The sequence below is a fragment of the Tyto alba genome, unplaced genomic scaffold (assembly GCF_018691265.1).
Source record: "Tyto alba isolate M040663 unplaced genomic scaffold, T.alba_DEE_v4.0 Super-Scaffold_18, whole genome shotgun sequence".
Lineage (NCBI taxonomy): Eukaryota > Metazoa > Chordata > Aves > Strigiformes > Tytonidae > Tyto > Tyto alba.
Genome location: NW_024881280.1, coordinates 979,494 through 1,005,033, shown reverse-complemented (window position 1 = coordinate 1,005,033; position 25,540 = coordinate 979,494). Strand labels below are relative to the sequence as shown.

The window sequence follows — 25,540 nt, the reverse complement described above, 5'->3', positions numbered from 1 at the left end:
TTTTAATAATTTCCACCCCTCTGATGCTGTGTAGCTTTTAATACATACAGTTCTTCAAAAACTACCTCTTTTGTAGAAACTGGATGTAATTAAGTCAGTCAACAGGCACCTGAAGTACCAGTCTGAAGATGAAAACCTAACCAGCCTGTCTTTGTTCTGCGAGAGTTTCAGTTTCCCAACTGAAAGGTTTTAGAGCACAGGAAAAGATTCTTCACATGATCTAGGAAACCCAGGCTGCTAATTGCAGAGTGTGGGTTTCATTCAGCATTCTTGTAAAAAGACTCTTTATATCTCATCCACAACTATGTGTAATTGTGTGTTACAAACACTTTCCCGCAGACTCTCCATTCCCAAACATGTCAAGCAGTAAAACCTGTTGCAAGCGAACACCAGAGGGAGCAGTAAACATTTGTCTCCTAGGTAGTTTTTAAATTGGAGATGGAACAATAAAGTACAGGAAACCTTGGGGAAACTTAAAAATGGTTATCATGGGCTGTATTTTCAAACTACAATATATTGCTAATCCAGTTTAATTCCCCACCAGTGCAGGGTCAAGAAAGAGTAAGAGCAAGTGTGCAGATACAAACACTTAGAATGATGCCAGCTTAGTTATGCCACACTCCCACCCCCTCACTCTACCTCTTGATGACACCAGAAGATTTACAAAGTCTTCTGAGACTATAAAGCATTTATACAAAATGCTGCATGCATTTAGATAGATTACGTGGAACTGAAAATATACCCAACATAGAAAGGATAGACACAGAATGGAATGTGAAAAAGTAGGACAGTTTATTACATATAAACACACAGTTCAAACTCTGCAGGGTAAACCCAAGAACACTGTTAAAAGACACATAAGAGAAAATGAAATTAAGGATTAATGTGCCAACATATCAGTAATTACTAAGTAATTACAACTCTATCTCAACTTTTATTCTAACCTCCCAAAGACAGTTAAAAATGCATACAAAAACAACAGCAGAAGCATGGTTACAACCATAAAAACAGAGATCAGACAACACTTCCATCAGATGTTCCTACAGAGGCCAGCTCTTAGCAGGCAGTGCAGAAGTGTGTTGGCAGCACATTCTTACAAGCATGGATGACACCCTATTGCTCAGACATTTATACGCTCCAATCACACAGCCTTTAGCACTGACTCAAAACCCTGCTTTACCTTTCTGTCTGTGTTGAATGAGCAACAGTGGCAACTGGAAACAAAAACATGTGAGAGACAGAAGCTCCTAACATGAGGACATACTGCCCCAAGGCTCTCCTCACACAGGATTTTTTCTAGCCCACAGACTACTCTTTAGCCCTTGAATTAACACAGCTGGTCACTGTATTCACGGTGTGCCACTATTTGCTCATAGCTGAACACACAAACTTGGCATGTAAGAAATGGCTCTCAGAAGAGCGATGAAGGAAAATCTAGACTTCTGGGTATTTGGTCTGTCTCTAATTCTGGCTGCTGTCATGCCAGGCACTTAGCAGGGATGATGTGCCATGCTCTGAATCTGCACCATCTGCTGCTCGTTAGCTGACAAAGGGAGCAACATGCCATCTCTCCACTAGCTGTTGCTCATTAGCTGACAAAAGCCGTTTTCAGTGTTCACATTGTTCTTTCTGTAATAATCTAATACAAAGATGCACAAAGAGCAAAGAAAAGAGGAAACAAAGATGACAGAGTAAATTATGAGCTTAACTAAGAACATTAGTGTACTCTTAAATCTCAAGGAGAGAATCCTTCTAACAGCGGGAGACAGATCTTGGCCCCAAAGGAGTACATCAGCAGGTAGGTGTAAGAATCGGCACTAAAGATACTATATTTACCTCAAAATGTTTTGAAGTGTGCAAGCACACAGTTCTAGGCTCCTTCCATTTAGATTCTCTATTTTGTGCCATTTTTGATCTTCCATTTCTTGCAACAGAGAGAGAACAGTGTGGCTGACAGCATGCAGGTCCTGCCTTAACCAGTGCAAACACTAAGCCCATATATATATATATATATATATATATATATATATATATATTTTCCTGGTATTCAACCAGAGCAGGATTTAGGAGCTACTCAATCAATACCTATAAGCTTCACAGGAAAGTCCTGGTAAAGATTCTGCATTTGTCAAGCGGAACCTCAGCTTCCATTATAATTTACACAGCTAAAAAGCAGCAGTAGGAGTTAAAAGCCTAACATTTAAAAGAAACCTGCATGACAGATATTGGACTACACAGGCTGATGAGCAATCCAACAGATAAGAACCAGCAGAGCCAGGGGGAATGAACTACAAAAGGGTTCTCCATTTCAGGAGATGCACTAATGATAGCAGCTTATGCAAACTATACAGAACTGGAAATACTCAGAAAACATTTCCACTGCTATGGTCAATTTTTCTTTTTTTTTTTTTTCCAAGCTCAATCAGTGGCTTGGAGGAAAAGCCAACGAGATATTGTGCTTCAAGGAGAAGCAGTTCTTATTTACAACAATGAGAAGTCACTGTCTCAGCTTATTCCCTCCCTCTTATACCGTTCCTCAACCCTCCCTCCAGATAAAACTGGGTAAAATTTTTCTGTCTTCACATCACCCTGACAGAAGACAAGAATCTGAGAAGTGTTCTGTGCTCTAAACAGCATACAAACAGCTGGCATGGGAAATGTTAAACTGATCAGAGTCAGAGCACAGAGGAAGCAAGGAAGATGACAGATGGTATGGATTTTGGCAAGTGAAGGAGATGAAGAAAAAGCCCACAAAGTGACATAGTTAACAGAGATGGTCCTGCAAACCAGGAGATGGAAAATGGACAAAAGGACAGAAGGAACAGGTAAGACGTGAATGGATAAGGTATGGGTAATTCTGCTTTGCATCTTACTTCCTTCTCACACTCAGACCAGCACTTTTCACTCACTGACCACAGAAAATGAGAACCAGACCATGAGTTGCAAGTTTTCTTATATGAAGGGGAACAGATAGGATGAGATGCTACACCAGTGGAACTGATAAAATATTGTTGGACATCCACGTTCAACTGTAAGGCAACCCAAAAAAAGAGGGAAAGAATTTGCACATAACCACATATATGTGTGCATGAAAATTCCTCAGTGGGCACGCCAAAACACATTGTACTTGTCTTCACAGAAATACCAGTCCACAGTACCAAATGAATCCTGTAACCAAACTCCTACTCACACCCCAACACTTTAAGGCAAGGTTAAAGCTTTTCAATGTGAACTAGTTAGCTGATGAGGAATCACAGACAAAGCATCTTAAAGCATGGCTCAGTAGTAACACACTGGGAGCTCAGCTGTCTCATGCTGCTAATGCAACTCCTATGGCTTTGTCTTCACTATCAACAGCTCGGCTAACAAAAAGCAACACCACATTGCTTTGCTGCAAATTTTAGTAAGTAGAGCCCTATTCTGATAGGAAGAAGGTAATAAAGCTTAGCCTAAAACAATTCAAAAATAAGAAAGTTTTATACCTAAAACGATTTTAAAAAGTTTTATACCTATATCTATACACACACACACTCCAGCCCTTGCAAAACTGGAATGACACAAGTAACACAACACACGCTGGTACAGTGACACAACCAGATGTGATGCATGCACACATTCTGAATGTCAAACGTTCTTACTTTTCAGCTGCTGTTTCTGCAGTGAAGAACAATAATTTGTGGGCTCCTACATTCCCCTCTCACACTCACCAAGGCCAGATGACCTGAATGTTAATTGCACTGCACATCTTCCAGAATTGTTTGGTTCAGCTTCTATCACTGGAAGCTGATAATGTACTAGGAAAAATAATTTTCCCAGTGGGCATATTCAAAATCTGGAACGGGTGCCCAGTAGGGCTGTGGAGTCTCCATCCTTGGAAATGTGCAAAATTTGACCAGACAAGTCCCTGAGCAATCCTGATCCAAGTTAGTCCTGCTCTGAGCAGGCAGCTGGACCAAATGATCTCCAGAGTCCTCTCCCGCCAAAAGGAGCCTAGGAACCTATCTTTACAGACTGACACAAACTGGAGGTGGGGGAGAAGAGACAAGTGGATTTGTTTTCTTCCTCTGCCCTCCTCAGACAAGATGCTAGGGCTGCGTTTCAATGCCTCAACTTGAGCTAGGAACTCCTCTAGCACCAGATTTGGGCTGTATAAGCCCATCCCGATTTTGATTATTTTCTGATGTAAAAGACTGGCTGGTAACACTATAACAGTACACTGTAAGAATGGGACCATTTTCAAAATTCATCAAAAGAGCAAACCAAACTTTTTTAGCTACACACACTGTCTGTGTGTACTCACATCTATAAGTGACTGAATTGTCCCTCTGAAGCTATTAGCAAGGCTAGGTGCTTAGCAGGATTCAGGGGATGTTTCCTGGGTTAGAAGGATCATCCATCCTTGAGACAGTAAGCCAACAACCAACAAAGCAAAGCCTTCCCAGCCCCCTTAGTAATGCTGTAAGTCTTTCTCCCGGTGACGCCTCCCCCGCTCCATGTCTCTGCCATGGTGCACAGACTGTAGCTACCCAGGCATATTCAGCAGCTCCCCCCCTCCCCCCGTGGCTGGTTCACTAGACATGTTTCTCACGGCAGTATACACAGAATTAAAAGCTGCCTACTAAAATGGAGAGGATGGAGACGCAGAACAGGCAGCTCAAAGCTCTCTGGATGCCTTACAGAACCTTGTTTGCATGAATAGTAATTTTTTTGTTTGGAAATTCAAATGAGCACTATCTCCATTCTGTTTCAGCTTATCTGACCTGTTAACAGCAGACCAGCACAAGATATGAATCCTTGCTCTCCTTGTTGTCTCTTTTCCATGCTAATTTTACATTTTTGGAGGTGATCAGGTAGCAGATGTATGGGGAGAGGAAAGGACCGTCTAGTTGTCTCCATTAATTTGGGCAGGATCGGAAGGATGCTCATCCAGAAAACTGTTAGCCAATCAAGTGGGTCAGAAGTATTTAAATAAAAATATCCAACAAAGGACAATTCTGCAGAAACTTAAATTCGTAGCTGCAACATAATCTAGATCAGTGAGGTTTATTTGAGTCTGTCATTACAGTTCATAAAAGTTATTCTTGTCCTTTTTCAGCTATTTATCTTTTATTGTCAGTTACTATGTTCATAACTGTCTGCAATTCACTAGATCCAACTGATTTTGGTAAGAGAATTTTTGAACAGAGTCACAAAGCATATTTTCCTGGTACTGATTTATGGGCAAATACCCAGCCTAGCCTTCATTAAGAAAATCTTCATTAAGATTTTCTATTTGTACCAGGTGAAACAAAATTCATGCAAGGCATAAGATGACAACATCCTTAGAAACAGAAAACCTCCTAGTCTGTATCCCATAAATACAGAGAACTGCCAACATTCAGCTTGTTTTAAGAAGTAGAAACAGCACACCAAAAGTCATGCTAGCAGCATATTCAGGACCCAGGTAATAAGGAACCTGAGAGTCACACAGCTATTGGCATCAGGAACATCTTACTGAAAGGTACAGGTTTGGACATTTTTTATTCTTGCCAAAGCTCCCACTAATATAGATTCTGCTAGAGTTTAACCAGACCTGCCTGACAATGATCAACCCTTGCAACAGGTCCATCCTTTCCTAAGATGTTAAAATCTAAGAAAAAAAAAAAAATTAACCTGACTTCAACATTGCAACACAAGCTTGATGCTTTATAGAGACTCCAACGCATCAGATATTTTATACAGATTCCTATAATGCCTTAGAAAGGGAGAAAAGCTCACTGGTTTAAAGCAGAACTACGTACTGAGATTTCCAAGCGGAGTTAAAGTCCCCTTATTTTAAAAGGGATGGGTAACTGGAGTTGTTAAAGAAGAAGCATTAAGTTAAAAAAGCAAGAGCGCTTAACAAAACATGGTATTTCTAGTCAGTTAATTTGGAAGAAGCTATTCTTTCTTCCTTCTGCTACACATGCAAAGTTAATGATGTCTTGGAATTGTCCTGGGAAACGTAAGCTTCTTATGATTCAGTTTAAGTTTCATGAAAACCTCCATGAAGTATATATGTAAAGGAGCAACACTTGTTGGACAAAAAGCAGTAACTGCTCAGAAGTTTCTCAGTTGCTCTACAATCAGATGAAATTTGAGCATTTTTTCACTCCCAACTGTATTTCAAATCATAGTGTTATGCTGCAGCATAATTTTGCTGTCTGGGTAAAATGAGTAGGCTAGAAAGTTTCATGCTAACTAATGGCTGAATAACATTAACTATGAAATAACATATGAATAACATTAACTAATGAATATCATTAATGCTAAGAAAAAGATGAAATCACAGAAGAGAACCAGATCAGACGTCTTTTAGCTCTCTAAAACTGGGAGTTCTGTAGGGAGGATTAAAACATGTAAACATCATTAGTCAATTTGGTCTGTTTTCCAGAAAGTTAGTATTAAGTCTCAAAAGGTTAGAAATTACATTTTGACAGGAGAGAACAAAAGTAACAGGATACAGTCAGCAATTTTGAAATGAAAGGAACTAGTCTTGATGGTAGTGGAGGTCAACTTATAGCACTAGGCCAGTGTGCTGAAGCAGGATATGCAGGATCCCTAAAAATCACAGAGCACCACTCTTCCACCCCAAGAATCATAAATCATGTCTGTTTCAATTTATCCATCTGTGAATAGGGGTTTAGGTACCTGCTACCAAGTGCTGTATTAAAATCGGACAATTTGAAGAACATTAAAGACCTAAAATAATCAGAAAGGCTGTACATTTTTTTCTAATAGCTAAATTAAGAAATTGTCAGTAACTTTGTTACTTACCTAACACACACTAGAGAACACACCAGTAACACTACCTAGCCTAGCCTTGTGATACTGAGCATGTTAAGGTCACAGCAATGGTCACTTACGGCATTCCTTCTCATCACTGTCATCAAAGCAGTCCGGCAGCCCGTCACACTGCCAGGCCCCTGGGATGCAGCGCCCGTTACTACACATGAAGTTTCCAGGAATGTTGCATTCATTTGTGAAGTTATTTCCAGGCAACAGTTGGCTCTCTGTGACAAACAAAAAAGAAGAAAGTTCACAGAGGATTTTAAAAAAGGTGGCAAAAGCAGTCACTGAGCAAGCTGTTTGTTTATCAGTGGTTGAATGAGGAGACAAATTAATCTTGACCCTGGTTATTTTGTCATTATCCTATCAGTATCCTGAGTATGGTACTTGGTAGGACTTTCTTCTTCCTAAAGTATCATTTTACCTGTTCTCCAGTCACACTCCCCATTTTACAGATTTCTTTCTTGCTATTTTCTTTCTAGGAACATCCATGCAGCCTTCTATGTATCCTCAGGTCAAAGCAAAGTTTGTTTAAAAAAAAAAAAATTTCTCCTTCACAGGGTCAGTCTAAACACAAGTAAAATAGATGAGGCTACCAGACCTAAGCTCCTACTCCCATGCTTTTGTCAGATCAGTACTTACCTTGCAGAATATTTTGGTTTTGTTGTTACCCAAGGGCTAGGTAACCAAGGAACTAGGTAACACATTGACTAATTCATACTAGGTTTCCAATTAAGTTTTAAACATAGTGCTGCTGATCAAAGTTATAATTAAGCTTCTTGGTGTTAATATAGTCCCCTGGCAGCTATCTGTCCACAGGCTAGTGAGGCAGTCGGCACACTGAGAGTCTGCCAAGTGGCGCGGGTTTAGTAGCAGGATACTGGAGACCAAGAGAACAGTGAGAGACAGAAACCTAGAGAATTGCCTTCAGGGTTAAACACAGCTCTAGTCACTCATTTTAATCTACTGTGTTTCCCACTTTGTGCATTGTTTCTAGAATGCAGATATCGCAAACACAAACTTCATTATCACAAACTTCATTATCTTCAAAACAAACATGAACTTTATTCCAGCCCGAACCAGGACAGTATCCACCCCTTATTCCGTATCATTTACGTTATTCTCACGTTCCATATTTCTAATGCATTCTTGTTATTTACTATCCTCTTCCTTGGTCAAAGACATATGCACACAGATGCCATTCCCTCAGTCCATGGTCCATCACTGCAGGATGTATCGTGAGTTCATTTAGTCCATAGCTTCAGGTTCCATCTGCCATAACAGCCCCTTCAGGCAGGAGGAGGGATGCTCAGTCGGTAGGGCAGAGGTGTCCTTGGACCTGGCAGGAGGATGGCATGCAGGCTCTGTTGCAGTTGGAGCTGGTGGCTGATGCATCTGACGCTGTTTGTATTCACAGTCTGCAGCAGTCGCTGGGCATCAGTTGCTGAAACTAGTCCTAACTTCATCCACGTTCATGTTTGCCATAGCAAAGCATTGGTAGGGTGGTGTGGTAACTAATCTAATACAGCTTATTGGCTATTTTCACCTAACATTAAGTCCCCTTGAGGCACACATCGGACTTCCCCGTCCTTCTGCATTACCCACCAAGTGCACCCGGGTCCTTGGCCAAAGGTAATCCCACGCATGGGCTTACCTTTACCTGAAGGAGGTATAACCCAGACGGTCTTCCCCAGCGTGTTTTTAGGGTGCACTACTGGGACTTTATCCCCATCTACAGTACGCAGAAGGTTGGACTGCGCAGGGCCAGCCTGGTTGGCAGATCCTCTAGTATTGACTAACCAGGTGGCCTTTGCTAAATGTGTGTCCCAATGCTTAAAAGTTCCGCCTCCCATTGCTCTCAGCATGGTCTTTAGTAGCCCATTGTACCACTCAATTTTCCCAGAGGCCAGGGCATGATAGGGGATATGATATATCCACTCAATGCCATGTTCTTTTGCCCAGGTGTTTATAAGATTATTTCGAAAATGAGTACCATTATCTGACTCAATTCTATCTGGGGTGCCATGCCACCACAGGACTTGTTTTTCAAGGCCCAGAATAGTGTTCCGGGCAGTGGCATGGGGCACAGCATATGTTTCCAGCCATCCTGTAGTTGCTTCTACCATTGTGAGCACATAACACTTACCACGCAGAGTTTGTGGGAGCGTGATGTAATCAATCTGCCAGGCCTCCCCGTATCTATACTTTAACCACCTCCCTCCATACCAAAGAGGTTTTAACTGCTTGGCCTGCCTGATTGCAGCACAGGTCTCACATTCATGGATAACCTGTGATATAATGTCCATAGTTAGGTCCACCTCTCGGTCACGAGCCCATCTATATGTTGCGTCTCTTCCTTGGTGGCCTGAGTCATCATGGGCTCAGCGAGCCATAAATTTTTCGCCCTTATGCTGCCAGTCCAGATCTTTGCCACCTTAATCTTTGCAGCCTGGTCCACCTGGTGCTTGTTTTGATGTTCTTCTGTTGCTCGATTTTTGGGTATATGAGCATCTACGTGGCACACTTTCACAACCAAGTTCTCTATTCGAGCAGCAATATCTTGCCACAACTCAGCAGCTCAGATGGGTTTGCCTCTACGCTGCCAGCCACTCTGTTTCCACTGCTGCAACCACTCTCACTGGGAATTTGCCACCATCCATGAATCAGTGTAGAGGTAAAGGACTGGCCATTTTTCTCGCTCAGCGATACTTAAGGCCAGCTGGATGGATTTCACCTCTGCAAATTGACTGGATTCACCCTCTCCTTCAGCAGCTTCTGTGACCCGATGTGTGGGGCTCCACACAACAGCCTTCCACTTCTGATGTTTCCCTACAATGCGACAGGACCCATTGGTAAATAAGGTATAGCGCTTCTCATTATCTGGTAGCTCATTATATGGTGGTGCCTCTTCAGTTCGGGTCACCTCTTCCTCTGGTGACATTCCAAAGTCTTTGTTTTCTGGCCAATTTGTGATTCAAAGGAAGATAATGACACTCTAAGCACCAAAATGTTGTTGAGTTGGGGGGAAGCTGCAAGACAAGGCAGTGGATGAGAGAAAGAATATCCTTCCCCTTGTCTTCCCCTGTCATGTTCCAGACTAGTCCCAAGCACCATACACTTGACCAGGCAAAAAACAGAAATACAAACCTTCCCACGTAGGGATGGAGGTGTCACAAAAATAGCCCCATCACCACCTGCCTGCATATCTTCATGGTTCAAAACCAGAAAGAACAAATTGAGCTGATATGCAGCTTAATTTCCTTATCGTTTACCTCTTCTGAGGATAATTGCATGATTTTTGGAGCCCAGGGGGAGTGGCAGAGCTGCAGTTCATTGCCCACCCTACACCAGCTCCCTTCCTGCCCCTGTTGGAGCCCAACTCCTTCCCCTCCCCAGGAAGGCCCGAGCTCCAGGGGTGAGGAGAAGCACTAGAAACACAGCGTGGAGGGCCCCACTCTTCAGTGTGGCACAGGGCACAGAGCAGATCACAGCTGCCAGGACCAGCAGTTTCAGGTAAGACCCTTTCCTAGCTCCTTCTTGCAGGCCCAAGGAGGAACGTGCTCTGTACAGAAATCTCTGGAGAACTCAGCTGCCAAAGCAACGAGCCTCTAAGCATGAGGCTGTCCAGAAACTCCTCAGTCAGCCAAATGCAGGTGGTTCCCTTCCTCCCCTGCAACATAGCAAAATGCTCCCTCCCTGACCCAGGCAAAACTGGCAAGTTTTACATCACTGTTTCAAAAGACACATGATAGGAATGCTTCAGGGAGGTGTTCTTTTTATGCCTATGTCTGCCTCAAACAACATATTTCCTATCAAATGTTATTTCTTACAAGTGGCTGACTCTCCTGGGGACGCTTTAAGAACCTGCCTGCACAGAGCAGATACCTTAATGGCAATTTGTCCTGTGCTGTTAAAATACAAGGTAGTTCAGAAAAAGGTGGAAATAAGGTCTTCTGAGGAAGATGGGGCAATCTCAGCCACTGGCCACACACCCAGAGCCACCTGTAACTCTTCTGCAGTAGCACCTTTAAGAAAGAAAGTAACAGCCAGCAAAAAGCAAGCCCAAGCTATGCAGCTGACAATTTGATGGCTTTTTGCTTTTAGCAGTTTCATTCAAACCTCAGTTTCCTTCCCTCCAGCACTGCTCTTCTGATCAAGGACGAATGGGTCTGCTCCCTACCCTGTGATGGGAAGAGGCTGCAGGCTGGAGCACGCTGGCTCATTTCCAGCTCACTCAGGCAGGGCCTTCACTGCTCCCGGGGAAACGCTGCGCCCAACTCTGCTTCGTGCCAGAGTCCCTAAATCTGAATCAGCAACGGGAACGGCTTGTCCTTGGCTGGTCCTGCTATGAAACACCCAACAGATACGGCACTGTCAATAACCAGCCCCGGGCTAGTGCCGCCTTAACAGCATCACTGCTAAGTTCTATAGTTGTATGCTCAACCAGCAAGGGTTTTGCTGTTGATTTTGTTGTTGCAGTATTTTTTTTTTTTTTAACCTCAAACCATTCATTGAGCGCATTCAGATCAGTCTTTGTATCATTGACCTGTACCTGGTAAGCAATCACCCGACCAAAAACACCACTCTCAAACAGCTAGAGCAGGTGAAATTATCAGCGTTGCACAAACTCCTATTAGCAAACAACTCCCGCTGCGCTAGTAACATCTCTGCCTGCAACTGGAGAAAATCTACTGCAGCATTACAAAACCATCACCAGATCAAGACACGAAAGAGCTGAGATAGCTGGGTATTCATTGCAGTGTAAAGGCACAGCCAATGTGCCATGTTCTCAAGTCTGTTAAAAAGCACCCAAGAGCTTCAACAGCAGAACCTAGCTCCTTTTCCATACTCCCCCGAAAAATAGCTTTCAGGTCTGGGAGACTTTCCTAGTAGTTGCCATAACTTTTATTAGAGAGAATTTACAACTTCTCAAATATTACAAAACTGAAGTGTCCTGGCTAAGAATAAATCTCTGATGTAAAACAGAGTTATTTCAAGCTTGACAAGAGAACTAGGAATTAGTGAGGCTTTTGTTCTCTCTGAACCTAAGCACCTAGGCAGTATGTTTAGGCAGCAGGATCAAAAAAGCACCATTCTCATGGCATCTCTCCCTGTTGCTCTGCGCTGCCTTCTTGTCTAACCTCATACCTACATCTCTCATCCAACCTGCTCCACTCCCACATGGAAGCTGAACATACAAAAATGAAAAATCCTGCTGTCAACATGCAAGTGAGACCTCTTCTAGGCTTGGGCAAGTTGCCAGCTAAGAACTGACATCAGGTCTCACAGCTACCTGCCCTAACTACAGAACTGTCTTTTGCCCTCCAAACACCCCTGGGAAAACATAACTGCATGCATTTCAAACACTGTAACACTGCCTGTGCAGAATAGCCAAAGTTCAGCTGCTGTCAGATCTACTGCTGTTATCTTGCCTGAAAAGCTTTAGCCATAATCTCCACACTTCTTTAATGAAAAAATTTAGACCAAGCCAAATTATTTTAAAAATCTGTAGTTTCAAAAAGCAAAACACACAAATCAAGAAATAACCCCCCCAAAAAGCTATTGAGTCCCTGTTACTTTTAACAACTTCTTTAAATAAATGCTACACTTCTACCCTACTAAACTGCAGCAACCTTCCAGGAACTGATACCAAATTTTATTTGTTACGCAGTAAATTGTTGTCTGTTTACAAGATTTCCTTTGTCATATAATAAATTTATCCTCAATGCTCTTCTAAAGCAAGGATGAATTACTAACCTTTTCACCAAACAGGAAACAAAAGATACTGGCAGATCAAGTTACTTACTGACAGCCCTATGCAAGCTTTGCTGAGGAATGGGAACACAGAACTCTGAATCAATCCAATTTCAAAGCAACAGCTATTTCACTGAAAATATGACCTTCATCAGCTGCTAGAAGTTGTAGTTACAGACAGCAATTTCAAAGTCATAGTCACCGCATCTAGAAACTTGTTACATTCATTACTCCCTCTCCAAAAAATCCATGGGTGGGTAAAGAACCATCAAAACAATTGCACATGTGGAACTGTTTTAAATCGCATTACTCCTTTGCTTCTTTCACTTTGCAAGTCTTCTCTATTGGCTGTATAAACCCTCTAAGAAATCCTCAGTGCAGTCATCACCCCCCAGTGCTCAGGAACACGATGTGCCTGCCCGCTCAGCACACAGCCCGTTGCATGACTCGGGGGGGCCCTGCACACACACACGAGGAGCACCGGCGTTACAAACATGGAAAGGACCAAAACAGATCGTCTTGTCCATTTTTCTAAGGTGCATACAGATGTCAGGTTTTGTGCAGTCAACTTGCTATACCGCCCGTTGAAGGAATTTCTGCTCCTACCAATCTGTCAGAGCTGGCTTCCCAATAGTTGACATATTTACCCTGCAGCCTCTTCAACTAATTTTGAATTCAACCCAAATACAAGTTATGCGGATGTGTTCAGTTAAGTAAAGGAGGAAGGGAAGAAGGGAAAAGAAGTAGTCCGTTTTCACTGCAACATATTGCTCACTTTAAGAAGCATACCATCTGGGCTGAATAAAAGAAAAGGGACTCGTGTTTTACTTCGAGAGGGACTGAATAAGGGAAGTCAATCTGTTTTAGCAGCCACTTCCAAAAATGTTAGCATCTAAATATTTAATACTCACTGAAAAAGAATCAGGGAAAAATAAATAAAAGGACAAGTCATACTGGGAAATTCACGCTGTATTGAGAAAGCAAGTGAAGGATATCATTCACAAAAAACCCTTTACCTGGAAGCACTCCACTGAACAGTACGTTACAGAACAGATCACTACCGATAACACTGCTGCCTCTGTATCAGAAAATGTAAGAGTAGGCAGTCACCCTGGCCAAGGAGGTTTTGAGGCAGAAATAAAAGACACTTATGTGTTCAACACCCTCATGAACAATGCCAGTAACTTCAGCCTCTTTGTAAACAGGATCTGTTGCCAAGAATGAAGCACAAACTCTTCACTGCCAAACCTTTGGCATGTTTTTTTTGTGGGAATGTTGGGATCTTCAATGGATACTTTCAACGGATTGCTGCTTGAAGTTTTTCAAACGTGAAGAGAATTATTTTGAACCAGGCTGGTACGTAGCTGGTATGTACCGCCAAAGCGGTACTCATTGTACTCCCCTATCCCATGATGTAGACAGTATGCTCCATACTTGAATGAATTCATTCTTTTTCAATGCTTATCCGCTTGCCGGGTGTAAATCCACACCAGGCTTGATTTCAGCACATCAGAGATCTGTTCTCACTCCACTGAAATCCGCAACGTGTTGTGAAAACAAAAGGAGAGAGACTAGAACAAGTCAGTAGCTGGAATTTGCAGCAAGATGGCATCATACCTTTAATACTTGCCAATATTGCTGACCAGCAGAACACATCACAACTAAAGAAAAGTGAGAGATAATGGCAGACTTGAACAAACAGTTTTTGATCTTCCTCCATCATCTTAAAAGACAGCAAATAAGCAGCGCTAAATGACTGGTAGGATATTACATGATTTGATTCCTCAGAGGCTGCAAAACTATTTACAAATGCTTACATTCAGGTCCAGTTGCTTCTGTAAATGTAGCCACTGAGGTCAGATGTATCTTATACTTTTTTATGTTGACATCAAGCATCTGACTCACTCCACATCTACTTTACAAATATCTACTCATGCAGATGATGTACCCAGAAGAGGAATTAAAAAGCTGAGCATTATGAAACTCCAAACATCATGTTTCGCCTATAAACTTCAGTTTAACATGTGCATGAATAAACTTCACTGGCAATAGAAGTGTGCTGTCAGCAAAATAACACCAGTGGAATTAAGGTAGACTTGGCTTAACACTCACTGCACTGAAAGGAAAGGCAGAGCTGATTTGTGCTTATGAGAGAACAACAAAATCAGGACTCCTGCAGCCACCCAAAGAGCCTGTGGCAACAAACTTACTCAACCTCTTGGTTTTAACACTTTACCCATCCTTAAAATGAAAACCGTGTGCTAGTTTTTAAGAGGAAGGTCCCATACTGAATTCAAGCCTATAGGGCATAAAAAGACGGTCCATTAACTGCACCAATCAGATAAGGAAAGAACATGAGGACTAAATTTACTTACCATCCCTTAAATAAACACCTTTGGTATCACCAACAAAGTTGTTTGCAACTGTATGTTCATAAGCGTACCTTGTAAATCCCCATAAATGCTAGTGTTCAGCTTGACTTGCTTTCCTATGCACTGCTGCAGAAGAAAAGCATCCCAGGGCACATTCAGGCTGGCTTCGGGAAACAAAGAATAAGAGAAGCTCTCTTGCTCTGCTGTGAAGACTCTGACAACACCTAAGCTATCTGTCACAAATAAAGGACACCTGCCTGTGATTGTCTGACAACTTAAATCCCCTTGAACAGTTTTAATCCCTATCCTCCCCTATCCTCATTTAAACTGCCTGATGATTACATTGCTTATGCAACATTAGAAGTTATGAGGGTTATTTGTAAAGGCGGATTGACAGCCCCACTGCAATACAAATTGTTTCTTCACTGAAGCAGCAGGTAAATTAGTGATTATCCAAATGCTTACTGTTCAGGTTTGACTTCCCCTCCTTCAGTTTTCCCCCTGTGATCCATCAGATGCGATATACTCGATATCTAGCATTTTCAAGATTTAAAATGGACCAGGTCTAGTCAAAAGAGCAGAAACTCCTATGGTTACTTCCAATTAAACAGTAATTATTACTGAGACAAAGTCAAGTCAATGGGAAAACCATTTTTAGAGCACTAAAAAGGACAGCTTATTTCAATTTAGACAGAAAAAACTACACTGTGAGGAACACAGACTACTATTGGATGCCTATCCTTCACCCACTATTTTCTCACAGCAAAAGCTGCCTTTATTGAACTGGAGAGCAATTTACACATCATGATCTCCACCATAAATAATACAATATGCACAGAGTATTTTTTTTTCTAAATATCCCACAGTGTTTAAGCAATGGGCACACTCCCTACAGTAGGTGGCTGCATTTCAGCACTTAGTCATGCAAGCACCCAAATTAAATATAATCTTCTAAATCATTCCCTAATAACCATTTGCTTTTTCCTTGCAATACTACATGCAGGAAGTGAGCTGAGGTTAACAGGCTTACTTTAATCCTACAGCCTTTGTGGCTGGATTCTATATTTGGGGGACTGGGCATTTCACTAGAGACCCCACATTTGTTTGTCTCCTGTGCAGCTGCTTGAGCACACACCAAAAATACATGCATCTGCTAGGTCTGTAGGCTCTCAACACAGCACGGTGGAAGAGAAACAAGCTCTGAGGCATTAACAGTAGAGCGAACATAATTCCAAACTAGTACAAGTTTAAACAGAAAAAGGAGGAAGAGAGGAAGAAGGAATACTTATTTAGATTACTGAACTGGGTGCATCTCGGAAGAGACTCATTCCCCAGCAAGAAGGTCCAATGGAGATTACACACTGTTTTTCACCAAACTAAAGCTACCCAAGCAGATCGATCCTTACAGAAGCAGCAGAGGTAAACGTGTCTTATTCTTAATACCTTTGAGGGATGTATTGCTATAACACCACCCTGAGGACAACATTATTTTTGTCTTCACAAAGAAAAAAGACTGAAGGATTTATGCACAATAACGCAGAAGACCTACAACAGATCTTGGCACAGAAATTAGATTTGATGATCCCAGTCTCTGCTCTAGCACTGTACTTGTAATTACTTGCCAGCAGGAGTCAAACAGGAGAGTTTGTATCAAGTAGCTGTACTTAAGAGGAATTAAATGGGGGGTTGGGGTGAAGGAGGAGATAACAAGCCCGTGTGTCCCATTACACTCCTGTGGTCTCCTGACAGCTAGGCCAAGTTCTCCTGATATTCTGCCTGGGAAATACAGAGATCATGCCTGAACTGACAGCAGCGAGACTGAGTAATTCATTCACTTATGAATTTAAGCATTTAACTCCAAAAACCACTCCAGACAAGAACAAAGGAATTATGGAGTTGAGCCCTTTTTTATCCCCAGGTGAATAACATTTATGATCCTTTGCAAGTCAACGGAGTCATCACACGGCTACTTTTCTCCTTAATTTTGGTTAGTGGAGACTCCTGGATGCTCATGGTAAAAGGGGTCAGTACATGACTCCCGACTTCTTTCTTTTGACTATAATGGCCACGTGACTTATCTTTACCAAACAGTCTCCCCATCCTGCTTGCCCTCAATCCCCTAAAATAACTTATACCAAAAGAACAACTCAGACTGACTCATCCACCCAACCCCTAGAGTAAGATCAATACTACAAATTTAGGACCGTTTTGTTTAACCCAGACTCCTCTCCACCTCTTCCCCCCTCAGTGATTTTAAGCAAACTATGAAAACCATTACTGTGAAATAAATTAGAGCATGTCCTTACACATAACCCTCTAATAATTAACATCCTCTGGAATGGAAATGTTTTCCCTAATTATGTGTTCCTCATACTCTCAGAAGAGCTTAGCCATTATCTCCAAGCACTAAACAGAAAGTTAACACAGTCCAGAATAAAAATCTGAAAGACAAAGAACGCATTCCACCAATTGACATCTTCAGGTAATTGAACAGCAACTCTTCTAATCATTTCATCCTACCTGCAGGTTATTACTATCTTTCTGATCTTCCAAAAGAGCAGAAAACAGTCACAAAAAAAAAAAAAAATATATATATATATACCACAGCAGTGCAACTGAACAAAAGCAGGCAGCCCACACACACACACACTGACTCCCTGGAAACACTGAGTCCAGAGGAACCTACTCTCTGACAGAGGAAAGCTGACCAGTTACTGTCTCCACAACAGCTCCATATCAGGTGCTTAATCACTTCAACTTCCATGCGGCTTAAAGCCAGGTATACATTGGTGCATCGTCGTAAGCAGAATGAGGAGAGAAACAGAAGGGGTTGCTAGACAAATCTACAGGGTCTTCAATTTACTGAAGTGCATAGTTAGCAAAGAAAAGTAAAAAAAGTAAGACTAGCAGACTTTGGGGGATTCTTTCAGTTTCTGCTGCACCAGAAACTCATGTTTCAACTGTGGCACAGCAGTGAGCTCAGTTATTCATAGACCGTTAAGGCTTTCAAAGAGCAGTCAGTGGTGACCAGTGACTTGTGGCTCTCAGTCTTCAGAAGATACCTCCTTTAGCACAGTGCTTTGAGTCACGGAGTAGTGGCATTCCTCCCTTGAAATCACTCCTAGCAATTTATCAGCTCTACTCCAAACACCAGCATGTTAACAGGACCACTTGCCTTTCCACTTCAGTGGAAGGCACTGCTTCTGAAGGCACAGCCCAGCATTCAGACAGATTATTCGGAAGTTCAGCTTTCAGCATCAGAAAACAGTAGTTATCTCCACAGGCTGTGTGACAGACCTGCCCTTTCCCAAAACAGCTCTGGCTCTCCTGTCCCGACCAGCGGCAAGAGTTTGGCTGAGACCCTTAGAGTATCACAGTGCTGTTTCCCAAGAGGGAATGAAACTGCTTTGACTGCAACCAGGTTAGTGTCTGATGTATAATCCTCTTTCAGATGCTCCCTGGCTAGAAATGCATACTTTTTGAATTTAACTTTAAGCTTTAGTTTGATGGAAGAACACAAGAGTACTGGTGGCAAAGAGATAAGCAATAAAAACACACATGAAGAAATGCAACTGAGCATCTTGATGGGGGTAGAAGCAAAAGCAGCAAGAACGAACAACAAAAAAAAAAAGATGTAATTTCTATACTAAAACATGCTAAAAGCAAAGTGAATGCTATTGATTTTATAACCTCCATGCTCAGTAACTTTCACCACACTTCTTAATAAAAGAACCTGTGTATGTAGAAAAGAATCTAACTTCATGAACTATATGATACATTCATCACTATGCACTGGCTACCCTACAAGAAAGGGTCACCTCAGTGATCACATTACAAGCTATAGACACCTGCATAGTACAGGAAAGATAATTGTTTTTAAGCCTCTCATAAGAAAGTTTTTTATCTTGTTTTGCATAGCCTCTCTACCTCTGAGGAAAGATTTCTCTGCAGAACCCTTACGATACAGTTAGGATGTATTCAGATCATGCTTTGAAGGCACAGTAAATCAAGTTATACCATAACTAGTGTCGGACGAATAACAGTAAAAGTACCTGACACAGTGAAAAACTTCAGATTAGTCTGCTAGTTATGCCTTAAAAGCCTGGATTTTAAAAAAGTAAGCAGGCCTAGCTTTGCCTTGGTAAATTTTATGATCAGTAAAGTATCATCTGTCCTCCCACAGACAACACTGCTGCATCTCACCAAACTGAACAGATATTCTGTCTTCATCAAGCCTACACTATCTGGTCATTTGTTATTAGTCACCCTGAAAACACAGCCTAAATTATTCTCAACAGGACATGGACATAAAGAGAGTAAATAAAGGGTAAATAATCTTAGTCCTGTTTCTCATGTCCCAAAATACCATCAATATCAAACTCCACTCCCTGTGTATGATTGCAGAAAATCTTGGATTTGTAGACCTCATGCTCAAATTACGACCTGCCATCATTTTGGAAGATAAAAAAAGACTTGATTTTTACAGCTTTTAAATGTCAGCTTACTTAGAACAGAGATCTCTGACATACTTTCTTTAGAAACAGGACTGTTGTGGGTTGCAACATCAGCTCTGGCTGCTGGTCTGACCCACTGCAGGAACCAAATCCATCTTTTAGCAGGATGGACAGGGAGAACTGACTGGAAAGTTAAATGATACCAAACACAGCCAGGGAAATGTTTACATTCCTTTGTCTACAACAGCTCTTAATGCTGAAAATCCTCCTCCACCAGCCTCATCTCACTGCTTACTCTGATGATAAGATAGGGTAAGAGAAATGTACTCATGGCCAGATTTCTAAACTGAATCTTATCTTCTTTCTTCATCAGGAGGAATTCTGAGCACTAATCTTGAATGGCCTATTGATAGGGAGGAAAGAAAAGAAATACACTCATATCGATAGATAAATACCTTGAAGGTGGGAAGCGTATTACTACTAATTTTTAGTTTATTCAGGGATCCTTCCTAGGGATTCAATACAAATTTGCCTTTATTTCACAAGCTGTTGAGATAATTACATTCTTTCCACAAAACACAAGAGAACATGAAATTTTAAAATGCTCTCCCAATGCAAGGCCTCATCAGTCACCCATAAATTCGGTCTTTAAATATTTATGTGAGATGAAACCAAACTGCGACATACAGTTCTGTATATAGTTACTTTCTGCAGTTATGCCCAGGTTTTAGCTACTTCTCTCAGCAAACACAGCCCTCTTTGTCTAACGTTTTCCTTGGCAACAGGATACTTCCGACAGCATCACCCAGTATAAATCATAAGCTTGTGTAAATCAGGAAGGACAAATGGCAGAATTGGACAGTAAATCTTGTACAAAGTAAACACCAAGATTAAAAATAATGTATCATTCAATTAAATGATAGGAAGGACAAGAAAAGTAATAAAGAACGACAAAGTTTTAACTGAAGTTATATTTGGGGTTTTACAGCATGGCTGCAGAACCATTAGAAATTCCAACAGTTCAGCTCAAGTACACACATTTGAGAAGAGTTGGTAAAGAAACACTGTCCAGCCAATACCTACCAAGCTGCAGGTTCAGAATGAAAGTGAACTCTATTTCCAAAATTATTCAAATATAAAGGAATAACCTATAACAACAGAAATGATTAACAGAAATTCCATTTAACAACAAGCACTTTGGGGGGTTTTTGGTTTGTTTTTCTAATAATTGGAATGGGCTAGGATTAAATTTCCTCACACAATACTCCATGTCAACAAAAACTTGCCTAGCACAATTAAATTTAAGTTTCCCAATCACAGAATCCGAACATTTACTTTCAAAGATCAGAGGTTTTTAATTGCTCTTTGAGACTTGTTTCTGCAAGGACTTTTTTTGCACTATGCAGACGCAAGAGGTCATAAAAGGCTGCTGTTAGCCAACAACATTTTCTTGCTTAAAAACATGTATTGAATTACCTGTACTTAGGGGCCTTCAGAGATGATGGTTAGCTGTGCTAATTCTGGGATGTTCATCCTTAGCAACCGGGTAGATTCTTTTAGGTCTTACACTGGATGTAAGAAAAATCCCACAGTTGTTGTCTAGAGAAAACAACTGAATTCACTATTATTTTATTTCCGCACACACAAGTGCTACTTCAAGCTGTTCTGTTGCGCCATACAGGAATGATTTAAAGGGTGCATCAGAGAGAAGTAATCACAAGGAGTGGCAACAGTTATCTGTGAGGCTGTAAACATCAGTGTTAATTCTTTGCAAAAAAAAAATTCTACAATGTCAGTTGCTCTAGGAGCATTTCACTATGGCAGTGGTTAAAGTATTCTGTAGCTTAGAGGCATAAAAAGCACTGAAGGCCTTTGGAGTTGGTAGCTATACTGGACACGCTGTCCCTCTCTACATCCTAGCATACAAAACCAGTAATGCCCAAATATGCAGTAATACAAAAATGTAGAAGGCGAGGAGAGGAAGAGAAAAGCAGTAACTACAAAGGAGAACGCCAATCTTGTCCCTCAGCAGAATGCCCCTTCTCCAAGGAGCAGTCCCTCAACACTTATGAGAATATTTAGTATTTCTGCAGTCTTCTGTCCCACCACACAGATCACGCACAGAATCAACCTCTGCAAATGAATGCAGTTTAAGCAAGAGCTACACACTACAGAAAAAAAAACTATAAACAGAAATTGTGAATTGGTAGGCAGAAGAATGTTTTACCCAGTGAGGCAAAAAAAAACCCAAAACAAAAACCAAACCTCTGCATCTCCAGACACTTTTAGAGTCCAAATACGTAAGATGACAGCAGTACAGAATGATATTATTGGTCAGTGACGGAAGCACTACATCAAACTGACCATAGCTAACCTATAGCCTTTTCCCAGGGTAAACCAAAATGCTCCTGCTATTTTCAACTCCAGTAGACATCACTTACTCTGATAAAGTTGCTTGTCCCTAATGACTATGCCACAATTCCTCTTTTAAGCAGTGAAGGAAAGTTTTCAAGAGCAGTAATTGTCTCGGCAGCTGCATATCAGTCTTCCCCAGTAAGCAAAGCTGCATGGTAGAACCAGACATGCCATGCTGTGTCCCAGCAAGGATGGAAGAGGTGAAGGCTGGTATCCCACACTGACATCTTACTGGTGGACAACATTTGACAGGCGAGCTAGAGCCAGAACATTCAGGGCTCTGAAAAAAAACTCACTGTGCAAGCACGGTGGAGAAAGCAAAACAAGATAAAGTCATGATAATGATATCCTCCTGATGATATCAGGAGAATAATTTAAGCATTTAGGATCTGACTGCATGTCAGTACAGCATATCAGGAGGGGAAGTAAGCTGTGGTATTGGAAACTCAGGGAGAACTTGGGCTGTGAGACTACATGAAAAGGCCACACCTTGGAAAGAGCCTGCGACACAGCTGGGATGTGAAGCTCCACGGAGGGGCCAAGTCCAAGAAAGGCCAGGATGCAGGCCAGAGTAACAAAACAAAATATCAACAGTGTCCTTAACAATAAAGAAAAAACCCATAACCTCTCACTCAACAACACTGAGCTAATTTCCAAGTGCTAGGAGACTGATGACAGATAACTACGATTTTAATCTAGACAAGAGACAGATCTGCAGACTTCCCTACCCTGGGAAAGCAACTCAGCTCCTGCTTTGAAGTCTTGCCCTAAGAACAGAAAACAAGGAGACCAGAAACCTCTCTCCCAAGGCTCCTAAAAAAATCTGGAAGAGGAACAAGAATGATTTTCCCAAACAATACCTTGAAGCAACAGTTAAAATTAGGAGAAGAATTAGCAGAAGACAATCAGAGTCAAGGAAAGGCAACAGTTTAAGAGGAGGACAGTGACTGTACGAGGTGCTAGTGACAGCACATGGCCAATGAAGATGGGGCACTGTTCTGCAAGAAAAGCATTACCTGGAAGTAGGTGATAGCCTCTTCAAATAGGAATGCAAATCTGACAGAGAGAAGTTAGACTGAAAAGAGGGCATACATGAAGACTATGTGAGTTGGGTTACAAAACATGCTGCAAAGTGGATTTAGAACATCTCCGAGTCTTCAAGGGGAAAGGCAACTCATTCCTCTCTAGCTGCAATAATAATGCAGAAATGGATATACACACATTTAGAAAAAACAATTTCAATTTAACAAGCCAAACTACAGCCTTGACTTCAAAGGATCACCAGTTTGGGTTATAATCGGCTAAATTTCACCCACCCTATATTGAAAACCTGACAAGCCATGGCACAGCCACAGCGACACCCTTTAGACCATCCAGCACCTCACACCACACATGATATTTTGGAGATCACTGCTAATATGTTGGTTTAATTCAACAGAGACATATCACAGGACACAAGCCTCTTCAAATGTCACGACCTAGGTCTATTTGATGAGATTTTGCCATGAATTTACACTTCAGAGGTTTCTTTTATAAAAGACTGTGAATTTGCCTTTTCCCTGTAGCTTTGGTCACCTGGGCAAGGCTCAATGAGAGTTAAGTGGGGGCAGAAGATGCAGCTCAGGACTGACAGATGCACGTAACTGGTTGTTTATTTGAAGTTGGGAATTTCTTGTAATCACTACCAGAAACCTAGAAAATAATCACTTCAAGTGAAAAATAACAGCCTTTATAACCACCTACCTAAAGCATGGTTTTCTCTCATTCAAACTGAGTTCTTTGATGTGCTTTATACAGTAATAATGCAAATTTATACAGAAGATAAAGTGACTCGGTATTTTCAGCACGGATTAGATTTCTGTTGCTTTCTGTAAGCAAATCAATAACAGAAAAATAAATGGCATTTGCATTTTGTCAATGGGAACATGCTGTTAAGAAGATACATAGCAGGGATTATATTGAAGCAAGAGGCTCATTTTTTTCACAGAGTTTAGTTTCACCTTATTTCACTTATCCATTGTACGAGAAGCCCTAGCCAAGAGCAGTGATGTTTTTCCATTGTAGGGGAACATACACAGTGCTCCCACGCAGAAATGGACATTAATGCGGGGTATATAGTATAGCTGTGCAACCCTTCTGCAAGGCACTGGTGACTAATTCTTTCCAGCAAATACTGCCACAGCAAAACACCATCCATGTACATTATATATATTACAAGCTGCCTTTGAGGTAGCAGTAAAATCGGGGGTTTGTGGGCAATATAGGCAATTTTGGCTCTTTCAACAGTTGCCGTTTTTAACAGTGCAGCGAAGACTGAAGAATAATGGAATGAAGATACACAAAGGAAGATTTAGCAAAAAGCAGAAAAACTTTTGATGCGTTCATGAGAAAAATGAATGTTTCCCCAGAAGCAGTGGAGGCACAACTGTGGTCAGTATCTCTGGAAAGGACCACACAAGAAACAGTTCAGGACTGTGGTGTACCAGCTTCGTTTTCTTCCTTTTCCCAGTTTTTGCTGCTTCCTTGATTCCTGAAAATTCTAAAAATCCTCTGAACAGTTTCCAATAAAGAAAAAGTCTTTAAAAAAAAAAAAAAAATTATGCCATCTTACTTGTCCTGGTTTCTATTGAGATAGAGCTAATTATTTTTTTTTTCCTTCTTAGTAGCTCAAATAGTGCTGTGTTTTGGATGCAGTATGAGATTTGATATGAGAACAACATTGATAACACACTGATGTTTCTAGTTGCTGCTAAGAAATCCAGGACTTTTCAAATTCTCATGTCCTGCTAGTGTGCAGATGCACGGGAAGCTGTGAGGGAGCACAGTCAGAGCACCAGACCCAAAATGGCCCATGGAGTATTCCATATCATACAACATCATGCTTAGTGTATAGAGGAAGGTTGATCAGGAGGCTGTGGCTCTCGCTTCCAGAATTACAGTTTGGGGATTCTCACTTCTCTGGGATCGGTGGTCAGGAATGGGCTGGGCATCAGTCAGCAGGTAGTGAGCAACTGCACTGTGCATTATTCATTTGTATTTTCTATTATTACTATTATTATCATAATTATTTTCATTTCGATTATGAACTTGTTTTTATCTCAACCTACAAGTCTCCTTATCCCTCCAATTCTCTCCCCCATCCCTTTGGGCAGGGGAGGGTGAGTGAGCAGCTGCAGGGTGTTTGGCTGCCAGCCAGGTTTAAACCGTGACACTACTCAAAGTGCCCATTAGAGAAAAAGTCTCAAAGGGAAGCTTCCCAGCGCACACCAGTTAAGAAAGAATAAGCCTTTATATACTTCAGCCCCTAATCCAAATATTTTGGGTGTCTCACTTGAGCCACTTGCAGCTTTCAAACCTGGATGTGTTTTACGTAGATGGGTCAATCCCAGGACCAACTCCGAGTTAACAAAAAACAGTAAGTTTTTGTTTAGCTATAAAACCATTCTTGCTTTTTAAGGCTTCATTAAACATTTTTTGCATCAGGTATTCTTTCACTGAGCCAAACAAAAACTCAGGAGATCTCTAAAACCTTGCTATAACCCCATGCATAATTTTGCTGGTTAAACAAACTCTGCAATCTCCACATTCCTCCTGGCAACCATCATATTTATGAATGCTGCAAAGTGTGCTTTCTGAAGAAGCCAGGGCAAAGATGTGCAGACAGAGTGTGCCAAACTGGCAAATGCTTAGAGGGCTGTGGAGCAAACCGATGAGCTAGGGAATCACCAACAGAGGTAC

At 41.5% G+C, this 25,540-nt stretch overlaps 1 protein-coding gene across 4 annotated transcripts in view; it reads right to left on the bottom strand.

Annotated features, from left to right (window-relative positions):
- LDLRAD3 (low density lipoprotein receptor class A domain containing 3) overlaps positions 1-25,540 on the bottom strand; it is a 123,558-nt gene that overhangs the window by 77,558 nt on the left and 20,460 nt on the right. For 2 of the 4 annotated variants that reach the window (XM_033010940.2, XM_033010950.2), the window contains exon 2: positions 6,885-7,031. In XM_033010940.2, coding sequence (XP_032866831.2) covers positions 6,885-7,031 — 147 coding nt within the window. Of the gene's footprint in view, positions 1-6,884; positions 7,032-8,953; positions 8,973-14,936; positions 14,956-25,540 lie in introns of those variants that run through there. The other 2 variants (XM_033010959.2, XM_033010968.2) reach the window with 2 other exon arrangements.